The 12,500-nt window shown below is 35.5% G+C and overlaps 1 protein-coding gene across 5 annotated transcripts in view; it reads right to left on the bottom strand.

Moving 5' to 3' along the window:
- Positions 1–4,933: 4,933 nt before the first annotated feature.
- Positions 4,934–12,500, bottom strand: part of LOC144970572 (glycoprotein 3-alpha-L-fucosyltransferase A-like) — a 22,731-nt gene continuing 15,164 nt past the window's right edge. For all 5 annotated transcript variants that reach the window (XM_078910341.1, XM_078910337.1, XM_078910340.1 and 2 more), the window contains 2 exons: positions 9,387–9,475; positions 4,934–8,342 (listed from right to left, as the gene is read on the bottom strand). In XM_078910341.1, coding sequence (XP_078766467.1) covers positions 7,848–8,342; positions 9,387–9,475 — 584 coding nt within the window. In that variant the 3' untranslated portion in view covers positions 4,934–7,847. The remainder of the gene's footprint in view (positions 8,343–9,386; positions 9,476–12,500) is intronic.

Here is a 12,500-nt window from a genome sequence, read left to right as displayed (position 1 = left end):
TTATTATTATTATTATTGTTATTATTATCTGCAGTTTTTGACAAGATGAGTGTCATTTTAATCGGTCGAGATTTGAAGGACGAGTTTCCTGTACAAATTTATTTTTTAAATGCGTTTTTCAAAGAGTACGACGGTGTGATACTGGCAAAAACAAGGGGTGCCTAAATGAGCAAATAAGATGGAGAGAAAGATAAAGGGAGTAAATGTGACTCATATATATGGGAACAACACAAAACAAACAACGCTTCGGCCTTTGGTAAGCACGTGTTTACTTCTAAAAGGCCAAAGACCGAAGCGTTGTTTGTTTTGTGTTGTTCCCTTATATATGAGTCACATTTACTCCCTTTATCTTACTCTCCATGTGATAATGTTACATCCAAATGCTTCATATTGTCCCAGAGTAACATAATTTCTAAGTAATACGAAATCATTCGTTTGTCAAGCGCCCTTTCTGTATTTGGACTTATACGAAGGAAGGAAGAAGACGTCACTCAGCACTTTGTTATTATTTTAGTGATTAGACTTTAATAGATTATAGCAATCAGATTATAAAGGTTAAAGTTTACACAGTTTTTTATGTGTTGGTTTGTTTTTTTTAGTTGGTCGGTGTTGTGAGTATTTGAACTCAACGCATAGTATCAATAACAAATCACTGCTTTTGATTAGGTTCTCATTCACACTCGAGTCATGTGGAAACAATATATGGTTTGCACTTTCCTCTCGAATTTTTTTTAAAAAGTCTACCCATTTGTTCACTAACCATGCTCATCATCACTTTACATCGTCCCAAGACAAGCCCAATGCGTTCAATGCTAAATTTACAATCCTTCGTAGTCAATAAGTCTAGATGCACACCAATCCTTTAGCCCAACATTCAAACACCGAAATGGCTGTCTTGTTGGGTGTTACAACTACAAGTAGCTGTCCCATGTACCCTATCTCACTGGTCTGGCTATGAAGACATTCCAGAAGTGACTGCATCTCCATGTAGATTACGTCACATTTGTTGTCGTTGAGTGGAGGTGTGTTAGTTAGTCAGCAAATATACATAATATTATATTATTTAAACTATCACAGTGGGTGGGACCAATGATCAGTTTGCTATTACAATCATGAAATTGAAATTCTGTTTATTCATCCCAGAGGGAAAATTTGTATTTAGGTTCTATTCCAAGGGAAGACTGGAATAACCAAGGCGTCAGCCGAAGAGCAGCGCGGCATACAGAGCTAGGGCGAGGTGATTTACTCAAGGTCAAACAGCGCAACAGATATTCAAACTCTGTACCATTCGGGTACGAAGCAAACACCTTCCTTGCCTTCGACGTCTCCTCGGTGCGCATTCTCGTCTACCATCAAAAAGCAAGCGATGCTTGATGTGGTTAGTGACTAGGTGTATGGCGAAACTCTGGTAACAATGTTGCGTCCTTGGGTAAGACACTTTACTGGAATAAATCCAGTCAATTTAGGTGTGAATGAGTACATGGCCATTTGCGGTGAGGGATATTGTAATAACTTTATTAAGGCCCTCTGACGTTTGCTTTATGAAATGGATACTTCTTTCCACATGGCCTGTTGGGTTATTAATGAAGCAACTTCGAGCGCATTGATCATGGTGAATCGCTGGAAATGCGGGATATAAGGGGCAATGTGGTTAAGCGGTATGCCCTTAACCTTGCACGAAAGGTATCGAGTTTGAATATCCGTTTCGCTTTGTGGCCTTGAGCAAAGTCACTTAGTCCGAGCTCACTTTGCGGTGCTGCACTGTGGCTGACATCTATTTTATTCCACTCTTTCCTTGGAATCGGCACTTAGATAACCACTCTCGAATAGTGATCATACAATGCAAACAATGGCAGTGATTGGTTGACATAACAAACTACACAGGATTTACTATCGAAGGTATGGGTCTAAGTAAAATACCCACTGTTCTACCGCTTGATGAATAAAACAAACACAGAAAACCATGTGTCAATATAAATGTTTTTAATGTGATCGAAAACATTGTGTGATAACTAGTCATTTATTTTGCGGAGTAAACACAATAACATTGATCAGAAAGAGGTCAATATCTCATTCACATTATTGTTTATAAACAACCATGTTGTCCGATACGTGTGAATGTGTGTCAAAAATTCCATGTTCTGATTGGTCATAATATATAATATATATATATATATATATATATATATATATATATATATAAATCTATTATATGTATATATATATATATATATATATATATATATATATATATATATATATATATATATATATATGAGTGTTGGTGGGTACTTGTAGGTACGAAAGTGCTCGATAATGGTGGTTAGAGCTATATAGAATGCAAATTTTCACTCACATTTTTGTGGCCGAGACGACTCGTTTCTGTGTTTTTTTACACTTCTTCAGTCGGCGTAATCCATTGTACGAGTCGTCTCGGCCACAAAAATGTGAGTGAAAATTTGCATTATATATATATATATATATATATATATATATATATATATATATATATATATATATATATATATATATATATATATATTATATATATATATGTATGTGTGTGTGTGTGTATATCTTTATGGCGAGTGAACAAGTGACGGTGAGATGTTGACAATGGGAAGTTAACCCAGAACATTGGAGATAAACACCAATGGGAAATGATCAAAGAACTATAGGATAGTAGCGTAAGTCGATGAGATGTGGATACTACTAAGGAGTGAAACCAAAGCTCCGTCCAGTGGAGTTTACCCCAAATCTAAGTACGGTATTACACGTGAGGATTGAACCCGGAAGTGGACACAAGTGTGGAATAAACCTTTGACTATGGTAGATGCAAACCAGTGGGGAGCGAACATGAGACTCACTAAAGTGGACACCAGTGGAGAGTGAGTGAATCCAGGGCTATTTGAGGTGGATACCAGTGGGGATTGAACCCGGTACCAGGGAAAGTGGACACAAGTTGGGAATAAACCTGGGACTGTGAGATATATGGACCCTACTGGAGACTGACCCAGGGATACGGAATAAGACATCCATTGGAGAGTGAACCCGAGATTATCTCTATCTGACACCAGTGAGGATCAAACCTGGAACAATGTCTACATGCTATAATCCATTTTTCCATTTTGTGGACAATAAAGATTTGTTATTCATGATCATCATCATTATTATTATTATTATTATTATTATTATTATTATATTATTATTATTATTATTATTATTATTATTATTATTATTATTATTATTATATTATTATTATTATTATTATTATTATTATTATTATTATTATTATCATCATTATTATTATTATTATTATTATTATTATTATTATTATTATTATTATTATTATTATTATTATTATTATTATTATTTATAAAACAATTCGACAGTGCTCCAGTGGCAGGTACTTGCATCCACCCCCCCCCCACCACACACACACGCGCGCGCGCACACAGCTCTTTTTCTTTCTTTTTTTTTGTTTGGGGGGCGTTGTTTGTAAACTTTAATTCAAGGTTACATCCAATTCTTTATCAATTCCCACCCCTGTCATCATGTAGTCAAGGCTTTTTGGCATCTACCAATCCCAAATTATGTTTGTGTCAAGGTCGACCGTGATGTCGCGTCAACGAGGAGAAAAGAAATACAACAAAAAAAAAAACCCCATAAAATTAAAAATGTTGATAATGATTATAAGTGCCATATTATGTCATTACATTGGAAATTACGAAAGTCGGAAAACTGTTTTATTTTGTATGTAATCCATTATATTATTATTTTACAGTAATCATACCTCTTCCTGACTCAAAATTTATAAAAATATTATTTAATAAATAAATAATAACAGCATTTATTTGGCGGAATTTCCACTAGACGTGATCAAAGCGCCTTAAAACATCAATACTAAACATGAAGGACGAGACGTAACGCCTATCAGGCGATATTACAAAACTTTTTTCTCCGACAAAGACACGAACGGCCATGTACTCATTTTACACCTGAGTATGGTGAGAAAATGTGATTAAAGAGCCATTTCCAAGGACTCAACTCTGCGCCACTCAGAGCGGGTCTCGAAACCTGGACCTGCCGATCCGAAAGCGAGAGTCATACCACTAGACCCCATCACAGAACAGGGAGGGGCATTGTTCTGTCGGCCACATAGCCTCACTATTCATTAAAGTTTATCTCTGATTTCATCAATTTTTGGAGTAAAAACACAGTTCTTGGTATCAAACCTATTGTAAATTTGACGCTGATCACGAATCTGACGTCAAAACAGTGAAAATCCGAAAAAATTGTCCATTTTTTTAAATACTGCCACGCTCCCGATCGTTGAACGCCGATCGCCGATCGCCTTGAAATATTAAGCAAAGCGGGCTTTGCGAGCGACCGAAGTCCCTCTGCTCGTCGGCCAGGTATTTGGCCACACACATTGCGTTTTCACTCCGATTTGCCTGTGCTGCCGTCGTCAATGGATGAAAACTGAGCGTGCATGGAGCCTTTAAGGGGCCCTATACACAGTGAGTCTTCTACCGTGATGGTAGACCCGATCCCTGCGTCAGTCGCATAGGATTTTTGCCCACACATGTTCGGAAGTGGAAACCGACCGGCACCTGTACCAGTTGCTGCATCTCTTTTCTATATTTAGTCTTATTTATACAATCATGTGTGCGTTGCCATTTTACATTTTGAAATGAAAATGGAAATTGTGTAATCGTTTTCTCAATTTTAAAGAAAAATAAAGGAAAGGAATAAAGAAGAACAGGGCCCTTTGGAGTAAAAAGTGTCTCTTAGCAGCTCCCGCAAATGCGATGAGGCCATCTGTTTTTGTTGTTTCCTCCAGGCATTTCTCAACTTGGAAATTTAACACGTTACTGTATAATTTTTAGCACCATCATGAAATATTTGTATACAAATTCACAAGGTCGTCATAATATGCTTTCTCTCTCTTTATTTTATTACAAAAGTTCTTACTTTTTATCTTCCACAAAACCTCATTTTGACGATATTCTTCAAGAAAATCATGTGTATTTTGTTAAGACCAAAATGCCATTGTTAAATAGACTAAATAAAACTTAGTTATACAATTTCGCAGACTAACAAGGTCAAATATCTGGGCCTCTGAAGCTACGGAATAATCATTTTCATCATGATGATTATTACCTATTCTAATTCTTACAAAATAAAATTATCCCTCCTCCACCCCCCCCCCCCCCACATCTCACCCGCCCTTCATGTTTACACCCAGTTTTATGTGTTGGTATCAATACTCATCCCTATCATCACGTAGTCAATGCTTTTTGGCATCTGTCAATCCCAAATGTCTGTGTCAAGGTCGACAGTGATGTCGCGTCAACGGTTGAGGTGAAAAGCAAAAGTAAAAAAGAACACAAAAACAAAAAAAGACAAATAATAACAATAACTGGAATATTATGTCACTAGATTGAAAATCACGAAAATCGCAAAAATATTTTTCATTTTGTATGAAATCCTTTTTAAATTTTACGGTGATCAAGAACGAAACCTTTTGTTCATATACCTCTTCCTCACTCAAAATTTATAAAAATATTTTTTATAAAATAATGACACATCATTCATTTGGCTCAATATGCACTAGAAATGCTCAAAGCGCTTTACAAGGGGCCCCAAGCCAACATTAATAAACATGGAGGACGAGACATGACGCCTGTCAGGCGATATTACACATTCTTTTCCAACAAAGACAACGAACGGCCATGAACTCATTTTACAACTGAGTACGGTGAGAGAATGTGAGTAAAGAGCCTTTTCCAAGGACTCAACTCTGCGCCACTCAGAGCGGGTCTGGAAACATGGACCTTCCGACCCAATGCAAGAGTCATACCTCCAGGCCCCATGACACAACAGGGAGGGGCACTGTTTTGTCGACCACATAACCTCACTTAACAATTTTTGGAGTAAACACATAGTTCTTGGAATCCAACCTATGGTAAATTTGACGCTGATCACGAATCAGACGTTAAAAACAACGAAAATATGAAAACAATGTTCCACTTTTTTATACTGCCACTACATCGATAGCCCACCTCCTCGAAAAATATTATGCAAGTCGGGATTGCGAGCGACCGAACGTCTTTCCACTTGTCTCCCAGGTAATGGGCCATACCTAGGACTTCATATAGATGTCACTGGGCCATACAGATTGCGTTTTCACTACGATTTGCTTCAGCCGTGACTGTCCCCAGATCGTCACTGATAGGGAAGGTCCACCTGGCCATGTTATGCGATTTTCAAAATCTCTGTTTTGTTTTCATTTTTAACTTGGGTTTATTGCAACTCATCCAGTCACTTGTCTCAGAAATCCAATTTTCTATATCCGTTGTAACATTGGGATAATTGTAAGTATTAATGGGAAACAGTAGCTGGGTGTCATCTGAGGAAAAGTGGAACTCAATGAAATATATGGAGATAATGTCATCTAATGGTCTGATATAAAGGGAGAATAAAGAGTATCCCAGAACTGATCCCCGTGGCACACCAAAAGAGAGGGGACAAAGAGAAGATAAGTCATGTCGATCTACATATACTGATTTACTCTTGTCAGGGAGGTAAAAAGATAACCGGGTCAAGAACTGTATCCCCGAATCCGAAGAGTGTTTTATGTCTGTCAATTTAATGAGTATGGTCCATTGAGTCAAAAGCAGCTCTAAGTTCGAGTAGTATGAAAACAACATCATCATTTTTCTGACATAAATGATTTATGATAACATTGTGAATAAGCAGAGTGAAATTTAGAGAATAGTTTGTGTTCATTCAAAAATTTGTTCAGACTGGAAGCAACGATTTTCTCAATTACTTAGACATGAGTGTGAGATTCGAGACACGTCTATAATTATTTGGGTCTTCTTTGCCAAGGCTGGGTTTCTTAGTATAGGAGTGGCAATAGCCCGTTTAAGATTTTTAGATACATCACCAATAAACAAACTAGCATTTGATCTATGGATGAGAACAGGAACCAAAATATTAGCAGTAGAAAGAACAAGCCATAAAGGTATTGGATCTATAAGGCTAGTTGTTTTTGAGCGGACAGTACTTCCGTTTAGGTGGCGGGCTCAAATTCATCAAATGCTACTCCCGTCGAAGTACACTAGTTTACTCCACTTGTGCTTTAATTATTCCCCCTTTGTCCAACTCATTCCGAATTCTCGATATTTTATCTCTAAAGTGTAGAGAGATACTATTTGCGCTAACAATAGGGTCCTCGAAATTATTTGAACTGGTGATCCTTAATCAGCATGTTCAGGGTAGCGAACAGTTCACGTGGGTTTCGTTTAAGGGTTGCTATTTTATTTTGAAGATGTGTTTTTTTTTACAAGATAGAATCTGTTCCGTTTACGTTTTAGTCCTAAATGAATTTGATAATGAACTTCTAATTTGGATCAATGAACATGCAAAAACAAATCAACAGATCTGAAAAAATAACGAGCACTTAGATATAATTGTCACACATCAAGTAAGATCCATAAAAAAATTGAGAAAAAAGTTCAACATTTGAATGAATTATAAATATTTTAAAATAGTGAGTTACTTTTCAACCACTCCGTATAAATAATTTTTCTTTTTCTTAATTCGTAGATTTGAGAGTAAAAATAGATGACACTCGACAGTGTGTAACTTTACAGAAAATAACCAATTCGTCCTCGAGAATTATAATACACTTCGAAGCTTTAAATAATGTGTATTTTTACGGCACAAAATGTTCTATTTTAGTCAGTGTATTTTAAACATTAAACATAAACTGCTCATGTAATCTAGGAGTTGGAGACAAAAATTTGTAGTTCTCTAAATTTTCGTCAAATACGGCAGTTCTAAATCTTTGGTACATATTTACTTGTTGTACACGAATGTGAATGAGACCATTGTTTGATATCGCTAATGATTCTACCTTTTTTAGTATGAACAGCCTCGCATACATCGCACCAATCTATTCCACGAAACGGCATTGCAGACAGCCGATCTTTCTCCTGAAGCATTTTACTGTAGCGTGGTAAATCGTTTCCCAACTCTTTAAGATGTAAAGCCAAATCTTTCGCACTTTGAAATTTGTTTCCATTCACAAACGAGCTCGAGGGAAAATATCTGTCATAATCAAGACTTCCTTTCACGACTGGGATGATGTGCGTGCGATCTTTGAATAGTTTGTTCAATTTTTCTGTGACGTAATCTGTGCAGAACGCGTTTTCAAACGACAGGTAAAATTTATAAGTGGTGTTGAATACATGCCGACACTTGAAGTCATCAAACCAGTAGGGACAATCGAATTTTTTACCGCATTTTCCAAAAATGTCAATGTCGATGTATTTCTGAGGGACAAAAAAGTAATATTGATGTTTTGATTGATTTAGGGGCATCATGCATAATAATACATAATTTAAAAAGTACGAATTCACTTATTTCAAAAATATAAATGCACGCTATTTAATGTAGTAACTACCCCCAACCAGGATCTCTCTACATATCAGACATTTTTGGATTGAGATGAGGCCAAATTAATCCCTGAAGAACTAGGAGATATTGCAGTGCCCTCCTTACTAAAGTCACAACAAGATCATGACAACATCAAAACTCTGGCCCAGGACCGTGACTAATGGAAACAATTAACAGCATGAATGGAGAGAGATGTAACTGAATAAAACAATTCTCAGCAAGTTTCAAATCGAAGCTACTATATACTAACATACTACAAGCTATACTACTACTACTACTACTATACTACTACTACTACTAACTACTACTACCTACTACTACTACTAACTACTACTACTATACTACTATACTACTACTATACTACTACATACTACTACTACTACTACTACTACTACTATACAACTACTACTACTACTACTCTACTACTAATACTACTACTACTACTACTACTACTACTACTACTACTACTATCTAGTACTACTACTACTACTAACTACTACTACTACTACTACTACTACTACTACTACTACTACTACTACTACTACTACTACTACTACTACGACTACTACTTAATGTACATTCCAAGCTCAGGTCAAACATTTTTACCCTCGTTAAATTTTAAATGCCCATATCTAAGGAGCTATCGTTGCCTCTGATTTGAGGCGTGAAATGGGTGCCTCAACTTCAAACTCAATTTTCTCAAAATTTGATTTTTTCCACTTTTCTTACCTAATTCAAACGTTCATATCTCGGGAACTTAAAATCCGCTTTGCTTAGGCACAACATACCTAAAATCAAAAAGCCCGACAAAGTACAATGACAAATGTAATATTTTCAATACCTTCAGTAACTGGTAAGTGTGAGTCACGTCATAAAATACTGTATTATGTTGTGACTTTATTTTCTATTTGAGAACTAACCTGCATTTCTTTAACAAAATCCATTCTATCATCCCGGCAGTTTCGAACCCACCAAGTAGCTGTTTTCGTTTTAGCACCGGCTATTTCATCTGGGATGGAATAAACATGAGTATGAGCACACACACACAACTATAATATATATATATATATATATATATATATATATATATATATATATTATGTATTATATAACATATAGCACAATATATCAAAGCATTTTACTCGATAATGTGAAGTCTGGAAAGTTTTGGCATTGTTTTTTTTTTATCATTCCGTATTTTCTTTTTATTTGTTTGGCCTTTTTCCTATATTAATTTGTGTAGCATGTTTCCCTACATTAATCTGGCAACTGGCACATGTTGTGTGTCTACTCAACATGCTGTGTTGGATATTTTTTGTTGTGTATTCTTTTCTTCCAATATCTAATATTCGCATGTTCGATTGTGAAATTGGCTTAAATCTCAAAAACGCTTAGAAAAATTCAAAATAAAAAAAGCTCCTCTATCAAAACAACCGGCATGCGCCATGTCTTATTCTTTCCTGGAAAAAGAAAACAAGGGGCAATTTTTACTATTTATTTAACAACAAAAATTAAAAGACAGTTATGAATTTCTAGTAGAACCGCAAATCCCGTAAAATATTAGTTGCGGAATCCTGGATTGACCTAAGTAGTCGGCAACTACTCGTATACATGATTCTTCTACTTCTGAAATAATAGAGATAATGAGCCCCTCCCCCCCCCACCCCCCGCCCCAAAGAATAATAAAATTAATATCAAATTTATCCTTGAGTGTTTTCAGAGCAAGCATTTTAAAATTTGGTAGGACATTAATCATCGTTTTCTCGTAGAAGACTAAAAGAGTCATTACGCTGCCAAACGTAATTTTCACCATACATTTAACATCAGTCGGCGACATACACCGGGGCCCATTTTTATTTAAGCGGACTAGATTTAGCTCTTTTGTCAAGTAAATGACTTCCTAGTCTTAATGTTGAGAGAAGCGAATGACTAAAAAATTTTTTTTCGAATTTTATAAACGTTTTTTTAGTGTCTGACTAGCTAGGCTCTAGACATTAAGTGGGTGTTGCAAGGGCGTCGACTACTTCGGTAATTTTGTGCTGGTAACTTCAATCTCTTTAGATATCGATGGAAGGTAAGATACCAACCCTCATACTTTCAACGCAAAAGATTGCCAAAGAGGAAACAAGCAACACATATTTCTCACTTACAATTACCTGTTCTTTTGTTTAAACTATATTTTTGCCAAAGACTTAATCGCCTGAAGGCAGTGCCACTTATCCAGATTCCTCGAGAGGAGTTTGACTCTTGAGAAACTTAACACATCTGACTTTCTTTATAATGTGGGAAGTAAACAAGATCAGGACTTCTAACAAACCTACAAAAACTCCCTTTACACTTTTGTTGTCGACCTTTTGGGGATGTTATGTCATAGCAAAACAGCTGTTGCAAAATGTCTCCATGTTTTCAATGTTGGGCTTTCTTCAGTCATTGAAATGGAGTGTCCTCAATGTTTTTTTATGATAGCATCTGATTTGGATGTATGATTTATTTTTGGGCTTTGGGAAATATGCAATGTGTACATACGTCTTAAGGTTTATGGGGAGCCCCAATTGCAAAAGAAGAAATCTTGACATATCGAAAAGGCACAATCAAAACGCCTCTGGCACCATGTTCGAAATGTAGGAATTATATATAAGTACAAAGTGGTTGCAGAAAGATAAAATATAAAAGTCATCTAACAAATTAACCGGCATGGGCCTTATTATTTTGTTCAAATAAAACAAGGGACATAACTCAACATATATAACAACAAAATAGTTAAACGTGGTTGTGGTTATCTACAATGATGTCTTGGAAATTATAATTTACTTATAGAAATCATTGAATGGAATTTAAATTATTATATTTATATATAGAAATGTGTACACATCATGTGAAAGTGAGATTGTTTTGCATTTTTAAACTCACACTCAATTTGACCATTATAATGTTGAAGGTTTGATATGTTAATACGACCAATAATTATATTATTCTGTGCGTGTCTTCCAAGCGCGCACTCTCAAGTTCGTTCAAATAATAAAAATACGCTAAAATTCGAAGCGAACGAGACTATACGAATATACTAATAATATACTTTTCTAGTTTGGAAAAAAAAAAAGATTTTACTGCGTCACAATCGCAATATATATAGATCTATATATATATATATATATATATATATAATATATATATATATATATATATATATATATATATATACTATGGGCTCCTTGCTGTAATGAAAATACTCTCAAACATATGCGAAATGTTATCCATTAAACCGATGTTAGAACAAGCCCATATTGATAATATAATGTTCACGTAAATTATACAAACCCCTTTTATTTCCCTTTTATTTCTATTTTATACCCGTTCTAAAAATGGACACCTTCTTTATCCTCGGCAAAAATAAATAAATTTAAAAAGTTAAAAACAAATAGAAACAATAACAAAAAACAAAAAAACGATTAACGTAGGAATTCGGGAAATTATCTTTGTCGTACGCATCTAGTTATACTAAAATTAGATTTTGAAACGTAAACATATTTTGAATAGATTAGATGATAACTCTTAAAGGCATTTGTTGAAAATTAAATTGAATTTACACTTCATCAGTTCGGGTATACAAATGGATAGATTGTGATAAGAGATAACATGAGCGATGTCAATGGAGGGATAAAATATTAAAAGGAAATATACTTCAACTTCTGCGTATGATATTTTAAGCCCATTCCCATTGCTGCCCGTTCACAAGGTCGTGCGGCGGTGATGGAAACTTTATCGTTATTCCAGACACATATGAATGAGCGGATATGTGGTCTTGAGGTATGACACATGCTTTCCGATTGAAAAAGGCTCATTACTCAGGTGTGACATGAGTAACTGGCCGTTAACAGCTTTTTCTCTATCGAAAAAAAACAACAAACAAACAAAAAAACATTGTAATATCGCCTAACAGACGTCATGTCTCTTTCTATATGTTACGTGTTACTGTTTGTCTGAGAACTATTGTAAAGGGCACTGAGCACGTTTCGTGGATATTACACCATATA

This window comes from Berghia stephanieae, chromosome 4 (genome assembly GCF_034508935.2).
Source record: "Berghia stephanieae isolate SIO BIC M18660-M18661 chromosome 4, UCSD_Bste_1.3, whole genome shotgun sequence".
In the NCBI taxonomy this organism is placed as follows: domain Eukaryota; kingdom Metazoa; phylum Mollusca; class Gastropoda; order Nudibranchia; family Aeolidiidae; genus Berghia; species Berghia stephanieae.
The sequence above is the reverse complement of the archived record's forward strand: the minus strand, read 5'-3'. Positions and strand labels throughout refer to the sequence as shown.